The sequence below is a fragment of the Protopterus annectens genome, chromosome 5.part0, assembly GCF_019279795.1.
Source record: "Protopterus annectens isolate FY-2018-M chromosome 5.part0, PAN1.0, whole genome shotgun sequence".
In the NCBI taxonomy this organism is placed as follows: domain Eukaryota; kingdom Metazoa; phylum Chordata; order Ceratodontiformes; family Protopteridae; genus Protopterus; species Protopterus annectens.
Window position 1 is genome coordinate 728,170,536 of NC_056735.1, and position 26,116 is coordinate 728,196,651.

The 26,116-nt window shown below is 41.0% G+C and overlaps 1 protein-coding gene across 2 annotated transcripts in view; it reads left to right on the forward strand.

Moving 5' to 3' along the window:
• WWC3 (WWC family member 3) overlaps window positions 1-26,116 on the forward strand; it is a 1,641,181-nt gene that overhangs the window by 1,027,941 nt on the left and 587,124 nt on the right. For both annotated transcript variants that reach the window (XM_044072574.1, XM_044072573.1), the window contains exon 8: window positions 1,093-1,166. In XM_044072574.1, coding sequence (XP_043928509.1) covers window positions 1,093-1,166 — 74 coding nt within the window. The remainder of the gene's footprint in view (window positions 1-1,092; window positions 1,167-26,116) is intronic.

Genomic DNA, 26,116 nt, shown 5'->3' on the forward strand with positions numbered 1-26,116 from the left:
TTTGAAATAGTTGAGAATAGTACAGGTGATTTTAAAATCTTTAATTTTTTAACTTATTCCCAGGTACACAACAGCATAATATACGAGTACGAACTTATTACACCTTTAGGAAACTTAGACTTGTGCATTTACAGGTATTTTTATCCATTGACTTGCTATCAAGTAGGAGCTCTGTTTCTAGGCACCAATGTGGCCACACATACAGATCTTTAGCTATGAACAGAGCCTTTTGTGGCTGTTTGAGACTTATTTGCTATTATTGCTAAATGGATCGGTGGACTGATTCAAACTCAATTTCTAGCCATATTGAGTTATAGAAACATATTGTAGCAGTGCTGCCCACTTCCCCATCTGTCTGTTGCATCTTATTGGCTTTTCCTGTTTTATTGGTATTTCCTGTTTTATTTCCTGCTTAGCTTTTTCCGATCAGGCTGTGGTACTTGGTACTCCTTGACTGTCCCTGCTATGGTACTAGGCAGGCTGCTTAGTAAACAAGGCACACCATTAGAGGGAACTGCTTGCACATATGACACAGTTCATAAAAAGCAATGTAGTTTATATACCATTAGAAGTTTTTTATGTGCAGTTATGAGTCTTATGTAGCAATTATTTATTCATGTAAACCAGATAGGGCAAATCTGGTGTCTTGAAGAGGAATATTTAGCAACTCACAGTTTTGCATAACAGTTTAAAGCAATGTTGTTATGAATCCAAGGTTATTCTTCTGACAACATTTATGTAGTCTTCTAACCCGAGAAAAAAATAAACTGTCTGCATTAATGAGATGTGGTCTAAGTTAGGTTTTTGTCATGTTTATTATAAAACACAGTATGATGTTTGCTTACAGTGGATTAATGAATAGGCTACATTGCTGCTTCATTTATTGTTTGTAGACGGAAAGAAGGATGTATTGCATAATAGCCTGTTTATTAATTCTGCAGTGCCAAGAACTATTTGCTTGCCACTAAGATTTTTGAAAATATCACCACTGCTGTATGCAGTTCCTCCATGAATGAAAAAGTGCCATTTCAGTAATGCTGCAGGTTTTATATGCTTGCACTAACAGCTTTGTCATTGTTTTCATGTTCATAGTTTGGCTTTGATGAAAGAACAAGGCTAACAGATAAGATGAAACTTGGCTGGCAGTATGAAGAAGCCAAAAAAAGGTAAGGTGATTTTTTTTAACTAGCGCCTGTTTTCCTACTGTGTAGTAAAGCATCACATGTAGTGGCTAGGTGCATGGCAGTATAGATGTATAATAGGATTGTATATCATGTCTCTTGGTTTTAAAGTGTAGTATCTTACTACTGAGAAATATAAATGAACTTGAACTCTGTGTGCTACAGTTACAGAGGAGGTTTATTTATTTATTTGCTGTTGGTTAACCAGGATGGTCCATTGGGCCAAGTGAACCCATTTTCAATGGAGTCCTGGGGAGAAAAGCTCCAACAAGAATACATGTTACAGAGATATACATTACATAGTATACAACTCAAAGCAAGGTAAAGTTTACAAACAGTAGAATTATCCACAAAAATAATGATAGAGTGTAGTTATATACATTTTTTTTTTTTAGGTTGATAGATGATATTTAGGATAGGATTATGAGCAAAATATAGGAGGTGAAAGTAATAAGGATAGAGGAAGTGGAGAATGATTATCTGGGGAGGGAGCAGGAGCATTCCCATCTGGATGTTAGGTAGGAGTGAAGTGTTTTTTTAAAGGTAGGAAGGCTAGCGATGGTGCGAATGGAGGGAGGTAGGGAGTTCCATAATCGAGCTATGGAAAAAGAGAGGAGCTTTTGTCCTGGGGGGCGAAGGGGTCTATGGATTACTATTAGGTTCTGATTAGTGGATCTGAGATGTCTTTGAGTCTGGTGAATTTTAAAGGTAGAAGAAAGGGTGGGACAGAGGGATGGTTGGAAGATGAGTTTGTGTGCAAATGTGAGTTGAGTGTAGGAGAGGTAGTTGGGAAGTTTGAGCCAATTTAGTTTATGAAGTGGTGTTTGAAGCTTTGGTACTAGTGGCAAATTTGGCTATTTTGTTGTAGCAGGTAGATAGTTTAGTTCTAATAGATGATTGTAGGTTAGTAAAAAGGGGGGCACCATAAAGGAGAGAGGGTAAGAGAAATGTAGTAGAGAGAGTGAGTTTGGTTGTTGATGAGAGGAATCGCTTGTGTCGATAGAGCAGGCCGAGTTTTTGGTGGGGTTTTTTTATGTTTATTAGTAGATGGGACTCAAATTTAAGGTTATTGTCAATTTGAACTCCTAGAAGTTTGGTTTCGGATACCAGTTCAAGTGGAGTATTATTCTGACTGGTGATGGAGAATAGTTGTTTATCAAATGTGTTTGTTTTAGAGGGGGTAAATATCATTAATTTTGATTTGGCTGCATTAAGTGCAAGATTGTTATCTTTCATCCACAGTTCTGTGGTAGAGAATGCTTCTTGGGTGAACTGTAGAAGGGTTGGAATGGAAGAGGCTGCACAGATGATTGTAGAATCATCAGCGTATTGGATGATACTAGCATGGGGGATAGAGTGATAGTAATCATTTATGAAGATGTTGAACAGGAGGGGGCCTAATATGGAGCCTTGTGGGACCCCTGTGGGGGTGTGTAGGAAAGAGGAGATGGCTTTTTTCCATTTGGCAGCTTGTTGCCTGTTTGAGAGATAGCTGGTGAACCAGTTAAGAGTTGAAGGTGATAGGTTTAGCTTTGACAATTTAGTGAGCAGTAGGTTATGGGAGATAGTGTTGAATGCTTTGGAGAGATCAAGAAGGATGGTAGATACAGTGAGACCGGAGTCTCTAGCTTTATTCACAGTTTCAAGGAATGAAAGGAGGGCTGTCATAGTACTATGATTAGGGCGGAAGCCATGTTGGGTAGGACTTAGTAGATTGTTCATAGGTTCATAGGTTTATACTAGGCTATCTGCCCTAAGGCATTTATAAGCCTAGTCCAAAGTTATGTGGCTTACGCCACCCCTTATGTTAGAAATAATGTGCCCATTAGTTTGTTGTGCCTCTGTCCAGCAGTGACACAGAGATGATTCCCGGGGTAAACCTACGATCTCCCATCCACCGGTCAAGATTTCTCTTGAACAGAGCCAGCGAGGTGCTCTGCCTCACATGGACCGGGATTTTATTCCACAGCATGGGGAGTCTCTGGGTGATAAATCTATCCCTCCAGCACGTCCTATTTATATCCGTGCTAAGGTTTAAGTCACTTGCTCTAGTGGTTCTGGTGGATTTGGATTTTTTGAGGTTGTCTAATAAATAGGGAAGGAGTTGTAAATGGATACATTTTTCTAGAATTTTTGATATGGGAGAGAGGATGGCGATGGGCCGGAAGTTGGTAATGCTAGTATTATTCCCTCCTTTATGAAGGTGAATGATAAAAGCTTTTTTCCAGACTTGTGGAACAAGACCTTCTTGGATGGAGCGGTTTATTAGGATACTAATTGGGAGGGCGATGGCATCTGCAGATGTGCTGAGGATGTGTGAGGGGATGTTATCGGGGGCATTAGTGCATGGTTTTAGCTTCTTTAGTAGTTTTTTTACAGTGGAGGTAGGGATTGGTTTCAGTGAGAATATAGGGGTTTGTGAGGTAGTAGGGTGATTGAGTGGAGAAGAGGGGAGTGTAGGAAGAGGGCAGGTGGTAGTAGGGGGTGGGTGGTTGCTTGAGAAGGAAGAGGTAAGTTTGGAGATACAGTCAATGAAAAAGGAGTTGAATTCGGTGGCGAGTTCATTGTCTTGTACATTTGGGTTGGGGTTTGGGTTTTCAGTTGTGCCGGGTTTTAGGAGGGATGTTATACCTTTCCAGAATTTTTGTGGGTCAGATTTGTATTTACTTTGGAGGGAAGAGTAATAGTTTTGACGGTCTGTCAAAATAATCTTTTTTACTGTATTGCAAAGAGTTTTGTATTCATTAAGGGTAGTGGGAGATTTGTGCTTCTGATAGTGTGACCAGGCCTTATCTCTTAATTGCATGGTTTTCAATGTGCTTTTAGCTAGCCAAGAGGTAGTTTTGTTTTTTATTCTTTTGGTTTTTAATGGAGTATGAATATCTAAAAGACTTTGGAAGGAAGTATTAAAGTGAGTGATTGCACTTTCGAGGGGGAGAATTTTTAGGGGGCACCAGTTGACTGATTTTAAGGAGTTGGAGAAGGCTTCTGGGTTGAAGTTTTTTAGGTGTCTGAAAGAAATGTAATTATGGGTAGCTTGTACTGGAGAATGGAAGCGTGTAGCAAAGATGGGAAGATGGTCGCTTAATGAGTCAGGGAGAGTTCCACTATCAGGGTAATAGTGGGGGTGAGAGACGAAGATCCAGTCAATAATACTGCCAGTGGTGAAGTCTTTAGAGGGCCTAGTGGAGGAGCTGATGAGTTGGGAGAAGTTATATAGGTTGATGTTGATGGAGGGGGTATGGGATTGAGTGGAGGACCAATTGATGTTGGTATCTCCCATTATGATGGTTTTGTTAGATATATTGGTTGAGAACCAGGAGAGGATATCTTCAAGAGTAAAGATATTGTCTCCAGGGGGAATGTAGAGAGAGGCAATACATATATTTTTGTGCTTGTTTAATTGAAGCTGGGCAATTATTAATTCTGCATTGTTAAATTGGGGAATAGCTTTATTGTAGGGAGTAATGCATAGAGAGGAGGAGTAGAGTAGGGCAACTCCACCATCTTTTTTGCTGGTTGTGTCTGCCCTGATAATAGAGTAGTTAGGTGGGACTATCTCCTTGTCTTTGATATGAGGTTTTAGCCAGGTTTCGGATATGCTTAAGATATCAGGATTGTTATGGTGTAGCCAGGCTTGAAGGTTATGAATTTTGTTAGCTATACTTTGTGCATTAAGGGATGCAAATGTCATAGATTTAGAGGTAGAGGAGGAGGTGTTTGGGCCTGGGTTAGGGTGAACATCTCCAGATAATAGAAGAGATGTTAGAATTTGCTTTATTTGGTAGGGGCTTTTCGTTTTTTTTATAGATATTGTTAGCTGTTGGGTAATTGTTTGGGAGGGAGTGGTTAGAAAGTTTGTAAGCTAAGATAATTTTGTAGCGAAAGCATAGATTGTTATTGATGGGTTGTTATAGAATTGCTTGAAAATAATCCCACCTTAAGTTGACTTTGAAGAGTGTATATGTGTGTAGTCTAGTAGTTGTGTCCAGTTAACCAAATGATTTTTCCTCAGTATCTAAAGGTTTTCAGTCATCAAACATTTTGCAAGAAAATTTATGATTATGTATGTACTGTATGTATGTACATGCATGTGTCTCCTCTCTCTCTCTGTCTCTATAAATATATATATGTTTATATTTATTATGTGCACACATACGCACACGCACACACACACACACACCCGTGTGTGTGTGTGTGTGTGTGTGTGTGTGTGTGTATATTTATGTGTGTATATATGGATATACTTCAAAATATCAAAGTACAAAGCCAGCGGATGGCTATATAATTTTAAATGGAAAGGGATAATCATGATGAAGCAGGGGAGATGTTTACGAAATAGAGTGAGAGAGTGGGATTTTGGATGCAGATCCTTAAGGAGAATAATAACCATACAGAATATTATATTCATAAAGTAGAAGAATGCATTCTAAGAACTAAGCAAATACAAGAATGGAGAATGGAGATTTTGTCAGTAGGGATGGTTGCAAGTAGAAGTATATAAATTTACTGGAGAAACCTGGCAAAGGAACCAAGTATTGGGAGCAAATAACTAGAGTGAGAAAGGTAATAGAGTAAGATGAGGCCAAGGAGACATTTGGACTGCAGGCTAGAATAAAGGATCCCTACCAGGGATTAATAGCATATAGGCAAAGAGAGAGGGAATGGGGAATCCTAAGTGAAGGACCTGCACTGATAGAGTTTTTAGTTGAGTCTAGAAAAGAAACTGCTATTAATAAAAGGAATAATTGGAAGGTCATATAAATTATTGCATGATAACTATAAGAATCAGTCAGAGGAGGTTAAAAAAGAGTGGGAAGAGGGACTGGAAAAGCAATTTACAAAACAAGTGGGAGGACATATGTGTGGCAGCCAAGTTTGCAACAAAGTCCAGAAGGTTTAGGATCTTTGTGTGAAAGTGTTTGCATAGGTATTTTCACACTTCAAGCAGACTTCAAAGAAGAACATATGTTGGATGTGTGATGGGGATAATGAGGTAACTGGGAACACATGTTTTAGAAGTGTAATAACTTGGCAGATTTTAAATATTCCCTCCAGAGTACTTTGTCAGAAGTATTGGGTGAACAACTGGCTGTAACTAAAAACATTATTCTTTTGAGCTGTGGGGCACAGTCTGTAGTAAAGCCTTTTAAATTTAATTCTGTTGGCTGCCAAAAAAAAGATTACTAGAAAATGGAAACCAAGTCTAAACCAACTGTATTTGAACTACTGAATATTGTAAAAGAGATAAAAGAACTGGAAAATGGATCTTTAGAAAAGGGAAGGAGCAAATTAAATAGAATTAAATGGAAATTGTGGAAACAACACATGCAGTGTAATGTTCAGGAAGAGGAGTCAGTTTTAAGGGAAGGCAGGAATTTAGCAATTTATGTACTGTTGGACTGATGATAGTTAAAAAGAAAAGATGTGAAGGATAATGTATATAAATGGAAAAATGTTAACATGATATCTTTTCTTTTCTGTTAATGTTTGTCTGTTTCTTAAATCATAATTTAATAAATGTGCTTAAAAAAACTTTATGTAAGCCACCTGCACCCCCGCCATCTCTGAGATTGCACAACAGTTAGTAAAGGACAAATTCCCACTATACCTTGCAACCTTACAAAATTTCTCTGTTTTTACTGGTTTTGAGGTCCAAATAATGGGGTTCCATGATTCCCGAGTGGCACCCCTTAATTTCCGAATTTCCTTGCCTTTTTTTTTCATTCTTTTTTTCAGCTTTTTTGGGCTAACGTCATCATGTGCAGAGGTTTGTGCGATAACGTCAGCTCAGTGAACAGCCTGCAGCCTGTCAGAATTGGCTGAGGGCTCGAGGGATTCAATGTGTACTTTCTGGCCATCCAGCAGCAGTACAAAATACCATGGTAGCCATGTGTGCATTTTCCAGCTGCTCCAGGTAAGGAACTCAACACAAGAGTAATATTAGTTCTTCTTTGCTAGTAGGTTAAGCAGTTCTCTTCCACAAGCGTTGATGATAGTTGAATTTAAGCACCAGCTTCCATGAGGCACAAGCATTTAGTTGTTGAAGATGTTTGACTTGCTTAGCGGATTTTTAAGCAGTGTGCGTGTGTGTGTGTGTGTGTGTGTGTGTGTGTGTGTGTGTGTGTGTGTGTGTGTGTGTGTGTGTGTGTGTGTGTAAAATGCCCTGCTGTGGCTGCAGTTATTCGGGCTCAAACCCTGTAGCGTGGGTGCAGGTAGCAAGAGCCTAAATTCCCTACCCACTGCCACTTGTGAAAACTGTCCAGATTTTTGCCTCATATTTTTGTTCTCTTCCTCATAAAATCTGTGGTTTTCTGGGTTTATGTGGCACATCATTGAGGACTGAATTCACTAAGTAATGACAGTCATTTGAATTTCAGACTTCATATTCTTCAGAAAATACATGGTATTGGTAACACAGCCTTTTATTCTAGCAATTTTCCAGGTTTATAAGATCAATATTTGAAATTTGTCCCTATTTTTGGGGCTGTATTCCCCCATTATTGGTTTGCCAAGGTTTGTTGTGCTAAGAAGTTGAGAGCTATGGTCAGAACTGAATTCACTGAATATTTTTGGGGCTATATTCCCCCATTATTGGTTTTGTCCAGGCTTTTTGTGCTAAGAGGTTGAGATCTGTGGTAAGAACTGAATTCACTAAATGATAGCCATTTAAGTTTCAGTCTTCCTATCTTTCAGGAATCGCATGATGGTAACACAACATTTTATTCTAGCAACTTTCCAAGATTATACAAGCAATGTTTAAAATGTGTCCCTGTTTTTTGGGCTTTTGTTCCCCCAATAAATTTTGGCTTTTTCCAGATTTCTTGTGCTGCAAAGATACAGTTGAGCGACGAGTGGATTTTACAAGGACTTAAGAACTTCAGGGGAAGAGAAGTTTAGTGCTGCTTATGCCAAGTATACTTGCTTTTGATGCAGAAGGCTGTGGTTTATACTCCCATAGTGCTGCTTATGCCAAGTATACTTGCTTTTGATGCAGACGGCTGTGGTTTATACTCCCACAGTGTGTAGATGCATTGCTGATACTGTACTGTGTTGTAGTTTTAAGGTGGATGCTGCAGTCCTGAGAATGTCCTATCTGTCAGGGATAACTAGTAACTATGAACTTGTTATCAGTTTACCATCCATTCCCTATTGCAATATTACTAGCTTATCATTTTTTTAATGTAACTTAGGCAACTATTCTTCAAGGGCAACAGGCACTTTATTTGTAGATGAAACAATGAAATATAAAGTTGTTTGGTAGCAACAACCTCTCCATTAGGTACAGATCTCTTTAATGTGGAATTATTTAGATGATTTCTACTTCTGCAGAGATGTGCATATTTACTGATACTGGTGGATTGTAGAACTTTTTGAGGTAGACATTTATGATAGAAGTGTTCTGAATTGCGCAGTTTTGTCATTATTGTTTCATGAATTTTGTTTCATTGTTTACTGGGAAAAATGTTCAAAACAATACATTTAAAATGCCGTCTAATAACTGTACTGTATTGTACAAGGAATATAATTTAATACAATCAGGAAGGTGTATCAAAGAACACATGTATGATGTTCTTCGTGTTTCACTGTTGCAGTCATCACATTTGGGTTATCTGTTTGCAGTAGCCCTCAGTCAGCCTGATTATCAAAGTCTTGTGTCCTGCATCAGTTGCTGTCTCATCTTCCATGACGTCAGGTAATCAGGGATGTAAAGCATGCAGCCGACGCCATTAGATCAGTCTGTCTTGCCGTGTGGTGCCCGAAGCAAAAGCGGTTCGCAAGTGCCGGTCAGCCGACTCCTGAAATTTTTGTTTTCGAGTTTCAGAACTGAAGTCTTCAACTAAAGATAAGTACCCCATTGGGGAAAATTTTTCTTACTCTTTACCGATGTCAGTAAAAGTTAATAATTGCATTTCTTGTGGAAAGCAAATACCTCATAAAGATTTTCATTTGTGCTGTATTCCTTGCCTAGGCCCTGACCATGACGTACCTCACTGTCGGTTTTGTGCCTTATTTAATCAACAAACAATCCATGGTCGGTATATTTACGCTTCTTAATATTTCAGTTCTCAGTTCAATTATCCAGATATGTCTTCGGTAAGCCATCCGACTACTGACATTCTGAAAAAACATAAAGATAAAGACAGAGACAGGCCGCCTATGTCCAAAGCTGCCGACGACGCTTCTCCTAAGCCAGTCGCCAGTTTGCCGGTACTCAGTGAGGCACTTTTGCAGCCCTTGATACTCGGTACTTCAGATTCACAGGCCTCTACTGAGACCTATTCGGAGTCCGGTATGCCGCGAGATGCTTCAAGTGTGGAACCTGCGGATATCTCTACCTTGGATGGGTCTGGAGCCACTGTGCAGGCACTGGCTTCTGAGGGTGTATTCAGGCCTTCTAACTTGCATATTAAACCAATGCCACTTTCTTCTTTAAGGCCTAAAACTCGTACCATGCCTAGAAAACCAACACCTAGACTGCATGCTCAGGCCTCTATGCCTAAAAACAAATGTTAAGAATGGCTGAAGACTTTATTACTTTAATCAGGGGATAGCCAACCCTCCCCTTCTAAGAGACCTAGGACTGAATTTGCTTATGACTCTTCTGTCCAGGATTCTGAAATTTCTGTTTCTTCTGATGACCAGAATTTACCCTTATCTACCTATGAGGATTCTGATGCAGAGGACTCTATTCCCTTTTCTTCCTCTCCAGAGGATTTCTCTTTTGGTGAAACCTTGCATACCCTTAGGGAACATTTCCGTTCGGAAAGCCAGGATTACTCGGATTCTAAAAAAAGGCTTAGGGATTTCTTACTCCTGCCTCAACACAGGCCTTTAGCTATCCTTCCTGTACTAGACATTGTTGATGATGCCTTTTCAGAATCTAGCTTGGCCCCTGATTATTTACCTCCTGCTCCCAGAAAACCTGATAGATATTACAGGGTTTCTGACTTTCACAAGTTCCTTTTCAAAAATCCTACTGCGGATCCTGAGACAATTTCACAGGGACCCAAGGACATTAAGGCTACTACTGCCAAAAATCCTACCCCCTTCTGATAGAGACTCCAGGGCACTGGATAGATGGGGTAAGAAGGTATACACTTCTGCAACCTTGGCCATTAGGGCCTTAAACTGTCAGTTTCACATGTTAAAGTATCAGCAACATATTATTGGTTTGCTTAAACAGAAAATGATGTTGATTCCGGACTGTGTTGAAAATAAAGATTTACAGGATTTAATGCATTCTGCTGAACAGGTTGGAAAACATACTTTGCAATGTGGTTTTGATTCATTAGAAGCATCTTGCAGGGCTGCTGTCATTGGGTCTGTACTTAGAAGGCATGCTTGGCTTAAGGAGCAGTCTTTGCCAGATCATGTTAAAGATAAATTATTGGATGCTCCCTTAAATCAGGACTGCCTTTTGGCAACAAAGCAGAAGAAGTTCTTAAAAAAATGGACGAAAAAGCTAAATCAATGCTAACTGTTAAGGATTTCCTACAAGTACAGCCTCCAAGATTTAGTAGGCATTGGCCGTCTAAGAATTGGTCCTTTCCTGCCTCTTCCAGGCCTTCTCAGTCCAAACCCAGAACAAGCAGGACCCCCAGGTTTCAGTCCCAGGGTACGTACAGAACTAAGCAGTGGGGGGCTTCCACTTCCAAATCAGGGAGTACTAAGACTCTCCCTATGGTAAGCTGTCTCAATGACTTAATCTTAAAACTTCCAAGCACTTCTCAACTGTCTGCTCCTTTAAGGGAAAGATTGCAGGCAAAAAAACTGGGAACTCATTACCCAGGACAAATGGGTTTTAAATACAGTTTCTCAAGGATACAGATTTTACTTCCACACGTTACCAACCCCAAATCAGTGGGCAGAGGCTCAAAAGCTAGTACTCTCTCTCTTTTAAGCATAACGGCTATTCAAACTGTACCAGAAGAGGAAAAGGGACAAGGTTTCTACTCAAGACTTTTCCTGGTACCCAGAAAAGATAATTCACGGTGTCCTATCCTGGACCTATCCATCTTAAACACTGTTTTGGTGATTCCAAAATTCAAGAAGCTAACTCTTCACCAGTTGCTTCCTATGCTGGGCAAAGATGCCTGGTTGGCAACACTGGATCTAAGGGAAGCCTACCTGCACATCCCAATCAGGGAATCTTGCAGAAGTTACCTACGCTTCAAAGCAGGCTACATGCACTATCAGGTCTCTACACTGCCCTTTGGCTTATCTACTGCACCCAGGGTATTCACAAAGTGCCTAGCTCTAGTCATTGCATTTTGCAGGCAAAGAAAAATTCAAATATATCAATACCTGGACTATTGTCTAATTCAGGATGAAAGCCAAGACATACTTTTGAATCATCTGGCATTTGTACAAAAGGTGCTCACTTGTCTGGGGTACACCATAAACGAAAATAAATCTCATCTGGTACCCTGTCAACAAATTATATTCCTGGGAGCAAGCTTGAACAAAACTTCCCATATGGCTTTCCTCATGCCAGAGAAACAAATTAATTTGACAACTTATTTCAAACTAATGGCCATAAAGACCCTGCTATCTGCAAGGCAAATACTACAAGCCTTGGGGTTCATGGCCTCTTGCATTCTACTAATTCCATATACAAGACTGCATATGAGGAAACTACAATGGTATCTAAAAAGCCTATGGTGTCAAAATTCTCAGAATCTAGAAGCAATGATTCCTATCATACCTTGCCTACGGTTAGAATTTCTTTGGTGGGCAGAGGCCTGCCACCTAAACAAGGGACTACCTTTCACTCTACCCCCTGTCACCCAAACCCTAACAACAGACGCATCAGACTATGCACTGGAGGCTCACCTGGCAGGGAAGTGCATTCAGGGCAAATGGAGCCCAAGTCAAAAGCACCTGCATATCAATCAAAAAGAAATATTAGCTGTACAGAATGCGCTCACTGCCTTCAAGGACCACATTCTTCCAGAACAATTAAAGGTAAAGACGGACAATGCCACTGTTATGTGGTACATAAACAAGCAGGGGGGCTACCCATTCCCACCCGCTCTTCAGACTAGCTATGGCTCTGTGGAACACAGCCTTGAGATACCTGCCAGGAAGACTAAGTACACTAGCAGACGAACTAAGCAGAAATCTCATGGACCTACACAAGTGGAAATTGGAACCAAAGACTTTCAACATGTTAATACACAAATGGGGAGCCCAGATATAGACCTGTTTGCCTCTCCCCAGAACTACCAATTGGACAAATTCTTCACAAGGACTCCCCACAAACTAGCTTGGAAAGTGGATGCTCTGTCCTTCAGCTGGAAAAGTCTATCAGTGTATGCCTTTCCCCCTCTGCCTCTCCTCTCCAAAGTACTAGAAAGATCTATCAGGACTAAACCTCAAAAGAAATCTGAACTGATGGTGGCATTTGCTGCAGGGGCAGAGGGGAAAGCTATTTCAAAGCAAACCATTTCTAAATGGATAGGCCATTGCATTCATTTCTGCTATAAGCACCATGGAAAACCTTCCCCACAGGGGATTAGACCCCATTCAACCAGGGCTGCATCTACCTCCACAGCCTTTCTCAGAGGTGTTCCTACCAGGGACATCCTAGAAGCTGCTATCTGGAGTTCTGTATATACTTTCACCAAGCATTACCATTTGCCTATTTTCTCTAAATCCAGAGCTGGCTTTGCCATTGCAGTCTTGCACGGCCTTATGTCTGGTCCTAAGGCTATCTAATTTCCTCCTCCCATCCTTAGCTTTGGGAATCTACCCAAATGTGATGACTGCAACAGTGAAACATGAAGAACATAGTACAGTTATGTACACCTACCATAAATGTAGATGTTCGAGTGTATTCACTGTTATACCCCTGACGACCTGCTGACTGAGGGCTACTGCAAGCAGATAACCCAAATGTGATGACTGCAACAGTGAATACACTCAAATATCTACATTTATGATATGTGTACACAACTGTACTTTTTGTGTTCAAGGGGCCTATGATTTGAAAACAGCCCAAAGGTAATCTTTATCTGACACTGGCCAGAGGCATTTTCTTTGAATGTGGGTTTTAATGCTGTTTCAATGAATGTGAGTTTCAAGTTTTAATACCAAGTCTATTTTCATTGTGAGACTGCATTGCTCCGTTTAGCAGATGTCTATTAGTGTTTGTGCTGTAAAACATAAAATAAAACTTTTAAATGAAATCCATATCACTGTAGAAGTAAAGCAGTATGCACATTACAGTGTTTATGGTAAATGGGGCAAAATAGCCAAGTAATTGGAAATTGGAATGGCTGCAGGGGGGAGGGCTGTGTATGGGGAGGCCCCATTCAACCATGATTTTGTGAGGGGGAAGGGCGAAAAACTGAAAGACAGCCCCGGGTGGCACAAACTGTAGTTACGCCACTGATCAGCAGGCCATGGAAAATTACTTTTGGAGGTCCTAGCAAACTATAATATTCTTTTGCTAAGATTAGAATACTGCCTACCATTAAATGCCCGACTTTTAGCATAAAACCCACATACTGCAAGTCACCAAAAACAAAATCCTAAGGTTCATTATCTTCTCCCTTCCCAGTGAACATCATTACTACACATTTAAAAAATGGTTACCATTTACTACAGAGTCTGGGTCTGGGGCCATATTTGCTTGTCTGTTCTTCAGTTTGCATTTGAAAGTTGTTATCCCACAATTCCATTGGAGTGGGTAGGGTTATATAATTATGTATGCAAATGTTATGATAATCAGTGTACAGATTTGTACCTATTTTTCATAGGCCTTTGTCCAGATTTTTGATGTTTCCAGGTAGAGAGGTATGATTCCCACTCCCTGTTGTTCCATGACATCCCACAAACTAATGCTGGTAGAAGCAATCAAATGATCATTTGCTTGCTCTTTCCTGCATTAGAAATGCTTAATGTTACAAATGTTCGATTATATGGAGCATTTCCACATATTTATTTATGTATACTTGTACATATATGTATGTACACACACACACGTTTGTGTGTTTGTGTGTGTGTGTGTGTGTGTGTGTGTATCTATGTATATGTTGTGTATATATATATATATATATATACATACACATATATATGTAAATAAATATATATATATATATATATATATATATATATATACATATGTATATAAATATATAAATATATATATATATATATATATATATATATATATATATATATATATATATATATATATATATATATATATATATAAAATATATATACACACACATATGTATATAAATATATGTATATGTAAATATATATATATATATATATATATATATATATATATATATATATATATATCAATACACACCCTAATATATACATACTTTTTTGAGCTCTGTCTTGATGTAAATAGCATTGAAAGACAGAATTGTTAAACATTAACAAAAAATATATCCGATGTTGTCTGCTCTATCTGGATTCATTCTCTAGGATCCGATACTGGCTAATTCAAAAGTCTTTAGCCCATTTTGGCTCCTCCTCCCCCCTTATCAATAGCTTCCAGCTCTTCCAACAATGTTCCAGTTTTAGTTTGCTGCTGCCAACAATGTTCCAATTTTAGTTTGCTGCTATTCATGTCTGCAGCGTGGTCTTTGGCTTTACTTAGCTAATTAAATTTAGTTAAAGAAGTTGGCATCAGATTGGTGAGGTCTTTCTTTCCTTACCCCATAAAGTAGTCGTTAGTAGTTTTTTGTTATAGGTTTAGGTAGTTTTTGAGGTATATTTAGGGTTAGGTAATTTAGATAATTTCCTTTGTTCCCCTTCTCACCATCTTCCCTCGAGTTGTTAGATAGTTTACTGTTGTTCCTGTTCTTGTTTCTCTTGTCTGTGTGTTTTGTGTTAGGAGAACGCATAAGAGGTTTAAAAAGTACATTTCCTGCAGGAACAAGTTGCCCTTCCAGGATGCACACCTTAAATGTGTGTACTGTCTGTGTCTGGAGCATTTAAACTCTGGTTGCTCCATCTGTAAGAACTTTGTCTCACATATTCTTAACGCGCATAAGACCAAACTTGTGTTGAAAAGGCTTTTGCACTCTAGCGCTTTGGGTTCTTCTTCTGCTGTCAGGGCTTCTCCATCGGATACCAAGACTGGGTCCAAGAAACCTCGGCTGCCAAAGTCTAGGCATACCAAAAGGGAGCACAAGAGATCTTCATCGGCCTCCAACTCTGGACCAGCTCCCTTGAGCTCTGTGTGTCCGAAGGTCCTTCGACTGTCAGCATTCCTGGCAGCATCGGCACCAGCACTGGCTCTGATGTCTTGTAGCCAATCACCTTAGTCACTGAAACCAGATAAAATGTCATCTCCAGCTCTGAGTATTCCAAAAATACTCTCACTTATTCGGTACTGGGCATAGGTCACAACTTGCCAACTTCTAGTTTGTGTGTTTGAGATCTAAACACCACTCTGTCAATCACATTTCCTGAATATCTGGCACTTTTCTTGCAAAACTTAGTTTTGGCAGAGTGAACAGGACCTTTGCTAATCATGAATACCTGTCTAAATTGGCTACAGTGCCGTCAAAGTATGCCACTGAGTACCTGGTGTGAGATTTCAGAATGTTATCCCTGAGTCTTTGAAAAGTGTCAGGATCTCCTTTTTTTCAATATTTTTTTTAAGTTTTTAACTAGTAATATATCACAAAACAGAAAACAACCAATTGAGCAATTGATACAGTCAGGAAGTCTTTGAAGTTGAAAGAGTAAGACATTATAGTGAGAGACCTTCAGAGGTGGAGAATGTTGCTTTCTCTTTGGCTTCAGAGATGTGGAGAATCTGCCAGTACCCCACTGGCTAAATCTAAGGTCATAACATTTGGTGTACCTAGCCTCTTTGTAATCTTTATCCACCCTGGGAATTAGATACGAGTCAGATTTGGATATTTCATCACGCTTCTAGAAAAAAAAAATAACTAGAAAGTCTTAAGTAGATATTTGCCTGAGGTTGCTAGCACAGTTGGACTGTTATATCCATGATAAATTCTGCTTGAAAGTTTTTTTTTTCCTTCATGTATTTTTTTTCCTGGATTCTGGTACCATATACAGTTTTACATTGACCTTCTTCTTGTGTGTTCATTATGCTGCTGTATTAAATTTGTTGCATCGGGTGGGTACCTCAAGGAAGAAATATTTCTTTAAAAACTATCTTGCTACTTATTTCTAGGCTTTTGGCAGTGGGTATCTGCTTAAACAGCTGGGAAGGAATTCACTGATACCATATTTTTGGTATTTGCAAACTCCTAGACTGACTACAGAAGCTTCAACTTTCACCAGTTTTAACACATTTATGCAGTATATCTATTCCGAACTTTCTCTTCCCAATTTGTTTTATATTTGTAGTTCACACTGTTTAGTTTCACTACCACCTCAAAGGGTCTTTTCCATCTGAACAGGAACTTGTTTTCAGTAAGGAGAACAAGCACTAACTGTGTTCCCAGTTTTAAATTCCCTGAGTCTGGCATTTTTATTGTACACCCTTTATTGTATTGCTAATGCCCTTTGCTTATGGTTCATAACTATTGGCATTACTAATTTTAACCTGGCTTGCAAGTTCATGTAATGTGCTATCACACTTTTAAACAGGATGTCCAGCTGACTTGGGGATGCCTATCTACAGTAACTCAAATGTTGTAAATCCTTTTGAAGTGTGGATTACCTCTCTTAAGAAGTAGGGAAACAACTGGTCCCAGTTTTAACCTTATTGTTCTGTCTTTCTTTAGCATTTTCTGCAGTTTAACTGAAGTGTTCCACTAACCCAGCAATCTGGGGATTGTACAGTGAAGTTTTTAACCATTTTACTTTAAAATGCACTAGCAAAGCTTGTACATATCCCTGGTCATCAGGAGGGCTCATGCATCCATGTGTATTTCTTCAGGGATCTCAAATCTGCAAAATAATAAGACTTGTTCTTTGATTGTTGGTTTGTACTGGATTTTGCAGGAGTATTTCTACAAGAAACTCGGTCACGTAATCATTTACCACTGTTATGTATTGGTAGCCATTATTAGACTTTGCTAATAGACCTTTGAGATCACTGCTGTTCACTTGAATAGGACTTCAGTAATAGGCATGGGAATCAGCAGGCATCTGGAGTGCGATGCCATCTTGTGACTGTGGGCAGGCTGCAGAGACATTTTCAATGCCTTTTGTTGCTATAGGTCAGTAAAATTGAGCTACAATTCTAGCTTTGATTTTTGTTCATCCCCAAGTAGCCTCATAAAATCTGTCACAAGTGTTCTAAGAGGTTTGCAAACTAACAGCTGGTGTATTTTTCTACTTTGTTTTTGTTTACCCTGTACAACATTTCATTCTTTAAAGATATGAGTATGGATGCAGCCAGTCTGTTATCTCCTTCTTCCATTTTAGCTGTGTTTTCTCCACCCTGCTTATCATTTTCCCCAAAAAACTAAGCTCCTACTATTTCTTCCCAAAACTCTCCACCACCTTAAATCCACCTTTAGTATTTCTTCGCTAGATAACACTCTCTTAAAAGCTGAGCCTCACACTAAGTTACTGGGTACGATAATCGATGACCAATTCAAATTCGACATCCATATCCAACACTATCAAAAAAACGAACATGAAACTGGGTCTTCTCTACAGGAATAAGAAATTTCTTGCTCTCATCTCCAGACCCATCCTTGCCCAAGCCTATCTCTTTCGATGTCTCCTCTATGCCTCCCCTATCCTAACTCACCTCCAGTAAAACTTTCCAAACTAGAAAAGGCTTACAATAACATAGCCAGATTCACCAGTAACCATCCTTATAAATTCCATCATTGCCTTGCCCTGAAGCAGCTTCAATGGATAGAATTCCCCCAGCTCTTACTACTTGCCCAGCTGCAGCTCACACACTCCCTACTCAACAAACCCCTATCCTGCCCATCACTGACTACTTTAGAATCCCCTTATATCCCAACCCGGTCTCTTCGTAGTTCCGACCAGCACCTTCTAGACATCTGTAAACCTAACAAAAGTTCTGTAAACTCCTCTATAAACACTCTGTGTCCCTTGCGTGGAATAGGCTACCACTTCACATTCATAGCATCACTGGTTCCAGCTGCTTTAAACCTGAAGTCAAGCACTACTTTCTGAACTCAAAAGCCTGTCCTTGCCTAAATCCTCCATAATCTGCATTTTCCTTTCTTTTTCTTTTCACTACCTGTCTACATCTAATAATTCAATGATTAATCTGCTCACTAGACAATACTACATTATGCTACTTGGAAAAGATGTCATTATTGTAAATGCTTAAATGTACTAGTTGTATTTACTTCATTTTGTTTTATTTTTATTACAGTTATCCGTTTCACCTGATTACTGCTTATGTAATTTTTGCTTATGTTGTATTCCTGCACTGTTTTTCTTGGGTTTTGTATATTTCCTACTATGTTATCTTTTATATTTGTATTGCTGGAGCTTTTCTTCTCGGGTCTCCACTGAAAACGGGCCATTGGCTCAGATGGACTAACCCCGTTAACAAATGTCAAATAAATAAATAAACTGAGTATGATTTTGGTCTGCACATAGGTAGAAAAGGCACTTGTTTCTATCTTCATGGGGAATCTGTCTCCCACACTCACATTTCCCCTGTCTGGATGATGTATAAAATGGTAAACCAACAAAAAGAAAGAAGGAAAAATCCCCAAAGGAGTACTTATCTGCTGGCAGCTCAGTAGTTGGAACAACACGGTGAATGACTTGACAGACTGAATTCATTTAGACTGGTGGCAAAGAAGTTTTGAGGGTTAGGTGCCCGTATGTCACTTATATACCTTACATCCTGGATGTAGGACTCATGTCAGATGTATGGTGCCTGGAAAAGCCTAAGGCTTTGGTATGTTGGCCAGAAGTTTGGTTATGCTTGGTAAGATATGCCTTTAGTCAGTAATACTGCAACAGTGATAAGGAAGGACATCATAGTTTGTGCTAACTGTGCACCCTCCCTTAAATGTCTAAAGTGTCTTAAACTGATGGAGTTCTTTATTGTTTATGATGCTGTGTGTTGTTTGAAGCCAAAGCAAACTATGCAGTAGTTTAACCAACATTGTCTGAATGTCTCTATGTAATGTAGAATACTCTTTCTTTTCATGGACAGACACTACTTCTGCCTTCCTTTTATCATATGAACTGATGTTGTTGCCTTCATTTGCTCTTCAACTTGTGGGTTTTGGATCCGAGCATCAGATCCAACTCGGTCGCATACCAAAACTTCAGGCTCCCACGTCTGAGCTTTTCTCCTACCCATAATGCTCCTCTCCTCCAAATCCCTCAGATCTCATTTGCTGCGCTTCGCTTAGCATCGGGTATCTTGCTGTCCGAGCTCCTCAAAGTTATTTCTGTGAGCTACTGCATCTTTTTGTCCTCTATTCTTTACCTTATATAAAAACTTAACTTTTACTTATCTGATAGCCTCCCTCTTCTCCTTAGATTTGTAAATCTCTACTTCCTGTTATATGAAAAAAAAAAAAAAAAAAACTTTCTAAATCTTTTCTATAGTTAAAGTTTAGAATTGTATTTACATTTTTTGCTTGTTGGTTTTGTGTGTCCATGTGCATATGCGTGTGTGTGTGTGTGTGTGTGTGTGTGTGTGTGTGTGTGTGTGTGTGTGTGTGTGTGTGTGTGTGTGCATGAGCACACACATCATAGGCCACTTAATTGTTGTAGCCTTGTCAGATCCTAAACCCGCTAGCTTTAAGAAATGTTGCACTTGTGGGCACAAAATCCCACTTTCAGATGCCCACTCTGAGTGTTTAGTCTACCATGGTGCAGCTCACTTAGATTCCACTTGCTCAGTTTGTGCTGGCTTTACCCAGTGGGTTCTTATAGGTAGGCGCAACAAGCTAATTTTAAAAGGCCTTCTGCCTAGCTCTTCCTGTGCAGCTACTCCATACACTTCAGGGGCTCAAACCCCCATGATAAAACATAAGAAGTGGAAGACATCCCCCAGTAGATCCTGTCTGTCAAGGGAACCTCCTGCCAAGACTAGCAGGCCTTCAGAGCCGACCTTTTTGGCTCCTATTATCATTCAGGCCTCCCCTGCATGCCAGAGCTGAAGCCTCTCCCCAAAGCCGGTGACAGCCAGACCCAAGTCCCCTCTCCTGCAACAAAAGAGGCCCAGCTCCAGGTCTACTTCCATTGCCTCTTCTGTTACATCTTCACAAAGCCTTTCCAAAGCCAAGGTGGACAGCATGATGGTCAAGTTCCTTAAGGTACAAATATAGCTGGGAGTCTTGCCTGCTCTGTCCCCTCCTGGATCTGCAAGCAATATTCCAAACTTTACACCTATCTCTCATTCTCCGATCCAACCTCAGGTTTTGGAGTTATCAGGCCTGAGCCTTCCTGGAGTCGAGACGTCTGAGCCAACAGGTACAGTCACCTTGATTGCGACAGTCTTCCTGACTCTCCTGGCTCAGACTGTTTGGGAGAACAGTGGCTCTGGGAGGCGTAGCTTCAGCGCTGGTTCTGAGGGGTTGACACCAGCCATGAAGTTCTCAGAGCTGCCTCTTCCCCTCGGGGCTTCGATGTTTGATAGCTCAGCTCTGACTCCTCACCTGGATCTGGGGACAGTTGGGATTAATGGAATTTCCCTGTCAACAGCTTCAGCTCCAGCAGGGGTGCCCACTCAGTCTCAATCTCCCTTGGTGTTTGAAGTGGTGGAGAGAGTTCTCTCTGTACCCAGAAGAGCCTCAACTGTTCCTGCTTCAGAGACCCCCCCCCCAGCAGCTTTTGTGCCTGAGACATCTATTTGATCTCCTCTGGGACAGCCTGCCCAAAAGGACTTCCATTCTGTTTCCCTCTTGGAACCCACAGAGTCTTCCGATACCTCCCTGGAGCATCTCACCGAGGAGGTCCTGCGGAAACATCAGTGCAAAAGGAGGCATTTGGATTCTCCTGTGGAATCCCTCACAGAGGACACAGATCTTGATGAAGGAGAAGGGTTCTACAGATCACCACCTGAGAAAGTCTCGTTTAGAGACATCATGGAAATCCTGTGCCAGAAGGGTGGTTGGTTTTCCAAAAACCCTAACCCTCAGTAACTGTTTTTCTGGAAGCCTTTGGGGAAGGCCCATCTACTTCTTAGGTATCTCCCATGGACTCCCTTATTGACCTTGTGTCATGCACAATGCAGAAGGACATGGATGCAGTGCAACCTATCCCCAGGTGGCCCGACAAGATCCTTAGTACCCCATCTGACTGTCCCCACTAGACTAAAGGTGTTTCAGTTGATGCCATGGTGCTTGCAGCCACCACCAGAAAGGAGCTTGCCAAACCTTCACTGTCCATCCCTCTAACAGGGAGTGAACTACTTAGCACGCATAACCAGGCTACAGAGGGACTTGGTTAAGTAACTCTCTAGCTGTGTCCCGGGGGCCATGTCTGCCGAGAAACAGAGGACCTTTTCCTCCAGATTGTCCACCCTTCAGTCTATTTCAAACACGTCCATGAGGTTGATCTCTCATGCTGCTGAAGGTGCCTCATGTGCGGCTGATTCAGGCATTGTTACCAGAAGCTATGCCTGGATGCGGCTGTGTGACTTCTTGGAACCATACAAGGCATCTTTTACCAATGCACCCTTTTGATAGATCTACACTCCTTCCCAAAGTGAAAAGGATGGAAAGAGCCTGTCTGCCATTGAGATCTCCTTCTCTACCCCACAACAGACCTTTTCCAGGAACCAGCGTGGAGGTAAGAAGTTGTGGTTCCAGAAATCTCAAGGCTCTTTTCAGGATTCACAGGGAGACCATCCTCCCAGAGGCAGAGTGGGAAATAGTTACAATGACAGATGCCACCCTCATGGCAGAGGCGGTCCAATGAATCAAGGGTCTTGAGATACCTTCTCGGAAAGACCCAGTCAACATCTGTGGAGGCAGTTGGGGGACATTTGTCTTTACATCCAATAGCTTGGGAAGGCATCACAAAAAATCATTGGGTGTTAAAAATGATGTCCAGAGGCTATTCAATACCCTTTTTCCAAAAATCCTTCCCCAAGCAAAACCCTCCCTGATGTTTCACCTAATCAGAGGGTGGCTGCAGCCTTAGAAATTTCAAAGCTGCTCTCAAAAAGAGTCATCAAAAGTGTCCCCCAGACCAACATGGATCAGGCATCTGCTCCAGATTCTTTTTAGTGCTCAAAAAGACAGAGGACCTCAGGCCCATTCTGGACCTTGCCATCCTCAACAAATCGGTTGCCAGTTCAAAGTTCTGAATGGTCATGATACAGTCCATTCTGCCCTTCCTGCAGAAGGATGACTGGATGTGCTCTACAGACTTTCAGGACATGTACTGTCACATCAAGATGAACAGGTGCTCCAGAAGGTTCTTCTGCTTCTGGCTAGGAGGCAATCATTATCAGTTCAGGGTACTGTCCTTTGGCCTCACCACAGCCCCCAGGATGTTCAGCAAATGCATGGCAGTTGTAGCAGCTCACCTGAGACTGCAAAGATTCCAGGCATTTCTTTACCTAGATGACTGGCTCCTCACTGCTCCCACCAGGCATTGACTTCTAGAAGCCAAAGAATTCTTATTCCATCTAGCCTCGACCTTGGGCATTTCTGTCAACCTAAAAAAGTCTCATCTTCAACCGGTCCAAGTCATAGACTTCATCAGAGCCCATCTGGACACCACTCATTCTCTAGCTCTTCTCCATCTGTGCAGAGTCTCCACCTTGAAGGCTCATGTCAAGCAGATAATGGACATTCCTTCCCCCTCAGCAAGTCTTGTCCTAAGGGCTTTGGGGCCTATGGCAGCCACAATCACCCTGGCACCTTCATATGAGAATACTTCAGTGGATCTTAGCAGTATAATTGTCTCTTCTGCTCTGTCCATTAAATTACCCAGTCAGGATTTCACGAGCATGCAAATGGTCTCTACTGTGGTGGATTCAATTTGAGGATCTTTTCCAGGGCTGCCTGCTCATCGTACCCCTTCCCATGGCTACTGTGACCATAGATGCATCCCAGTTTGGGTGGGGGGGCATTATCTAGGACAAACCGTCCAAAGCACATGATCCCCCCCCCCCCCGGAGACCAATCTGCTTATAAACATTCTGGAGATGAGAGCAGTGCTTCTTCTGTTGCAAACCCTTTGTCCCTATCTTCCAACAGGAACTGCTGCTTTTCAGACAGGCAACATGTCTGTGGTCTGGCACATCAACAAGCAAGGAGGAACCAGGTCTTACACCTTCTGTTGAGAAGCCACGAGGTTGTAGCAATGGACAATTTAGTCCAACCATTTTCTCTAGCAATGCAGATTGCGGGGAAGTCGAACATCTTGGTGGACAGGCTCAGCAGGACCATTCTGATGCCGCATGAGTGGTCTCTGAATCCTTCAGTGGCAAACAGGATCTTCCAGAGATGTGGTCAACCTTGCTGCGATCTTTGCATGTCTCCTTCTAACACCAAGTACAGCGAGTTCTTTGCCCTGATCCCTCCCAGGAACAGTCACCTAGAGATGCTCTAGTCCATGCTTGCCCCTCCCGGTTGGTTCTGTGCCTGTCTCCCTCTTCCTGTCATTCCCAAATTTCTGCAAAAAGCTCAGAGGTTGAGGTGATAAGTGATCCTCATTGCTTCCTTTTGGCCTCAACAAGTCTGGTTCCCCTTCCTTTGGTTTCACCTAGTTTGTCCACCTTGGAGTCTGGACACCTCTCCCGATCTTCTGACACATCCCTCGGGATATTCCCATCCAGATCTTCTAAACCTGAAACTAACCACTTGTTTGCTCCAAATCCAGTGATGGAAAGAACTCCTAGGCTTACTTCCCTAGTTAGAAAATTTTTTATTGCATCACGTAAACCATCCACTAGGAAGTTGTACAATAGCAAGTAGAAGAGATTCTCCATCTGGGCTCCTCAGAACAACTTAGATCTATTTACAGGCCCGGTTCCTGTTCTGTTGGACTTCCTAGCATATATCTTTTGTAATGGGAGCAGTTTTTCAATGGTGAAAGGTGCAACTGGCAGTCATTTCCAATTTCCTATAGGGAAAACTTCTATCTCTCTGGCTTCATCCAAATTGTGCAAGGCCCTCTTAAAAGGTACCTTTCTCCTTCACCCTCCTGTTAAGGAATCTGGTTTTCCCTGGGATCTCACCTTAGTTTTACAAGCTCTTGTCTCATCTCCCTTCAAACCTTCAGCTAAGGTAGATTTAAACTTTCTGACCTGGAAAACCATTTTCTTGGTGGATATTACTTAATCCAAAAGCGTGTCTGAATTGCAGGCCTTGTCGTTCAAGCCTCCATACTTGATTTTTCACAAGGACAGAGTTACTGTACACATTAACCCTTCCTTTCTGCCCAAGGTCGCTTCTGAGGCTAACATAAACCAAGTTATCAATCTGCCTGTATTCTTTCCTAATTTTCAAAACAGAGGAGAGTATCCACCTCATATGTTGGACGTACACAAACAACTTAGTTTCTGTTTGGATAAAACCAAAAATTTTAGGAAATCTGACCAACTTTTCATTTCCTTATCCAAGTCCAGGTTGAGTAAGATAGTTTCCAAGGTTACCCTGGCTCATTGGATTACTAGTTGCATTAAAAGTGCATATTCTACAAAGGGAATCCCTTTACCATGTCACATTAGGGCCCATTCTACTAGGTCTGACTCCACTAAAGCTCATTCTACTAGATCTGTCTCCACTTCTGACTTCTGGTCAAAGCTTTCCCTTGATGACATTTGTGGTGCAGCTACTTGGTGAAACCATTATACCTTTATTTCATATTATATACTAGACCTTATTTCCAGGAACAGGGCATCCTTCGGTTATGCTGTGCTCCAGAATATCCTTCCCTGAGGGCCATCCAAGTTCTTTTGTAGCTGGGGACTCTGTCCCATCGGTTCAAGAGTATATGAAGGCAACGACATTGGGTAAAGAAGTTATGTACTCACCATAACTTTCCATCTGTGTTGTTGCCTCTCATTTGCTCTTCAACCTTCCCTCCTTCCATCCCCTGTCCTTGGAAGAACCTAATGGAATATTCTGTTGGTACAAATACTTCTTTATTCTTTAAGCTCCTGAAATATTCATTCATGATATATCCTATTGCCACTAGATTATTTCTTTTTACCTTTATGATATGATGATTATATGATATATCTTGGTGCAACAAACTCGATCTGAGGGATTTGGAGGAGAGGAGCATTATGGGTAGGGTAGAAGCTTGGATATGGGAGCCTGAGGCTTTTGTTTGTGGCTGAGTCAGATCCAGTGCTCAGATCCGAAACCCATAGATTGAAGAGCAAATGAGAGACAACTACATACATGGCCGGCCTTAGGCATAGGCGAACTAGGCACTGTACAGGCCGGCCTCGTAAAGGAAGCAGTTTGTATTAATTAATTAATTAATTAATTAATTAATTAATTAATTAATTGTAATTATGTTACTTTTCTCATTATGCATTTGTACCCTGGAACCATGGGGCGAAGGGGGGGGGGGGGCAAGCACACACCCATTTTTATAGCTGCAGATTGGCCAGGAGGCTTCAACAGTTAAAATAAAAAATAAAAAAGTCTTCATTCCATGGTAGTAGAGTCTACTCCTTTAAGGAGAAACATGCATGCATCACATACACACACGCCAACGTGAATGCAAAGATGTTTTGCAGTCGCACGTGGAATTTAAACTAGCAGTTCAGTTATGAGAGGGGTTAAGTCCATGTGTTCGCATGTGGCTGTTTGGTTTAAAAAGACGCTAAGTGTATGTGCGTGTCTGTTTGTAGTTTAAACCAGGCTTCTGTATGCGATAGAAAGTGTGTCTGTGTGTGTGTGTGTGTGTGTGTGTATGTGTGTGTGTGTGTGTGTGTGTGTGTGTGTGTGTGTGTGTGTGTGTGTGTGTAACTCTCAACTGTCCAGATTTAGCATCGTAGTTTTTGTCTGATTCTCATACAGTCTGTGGTTCTGTAGTAAATTACAAAGAAATCA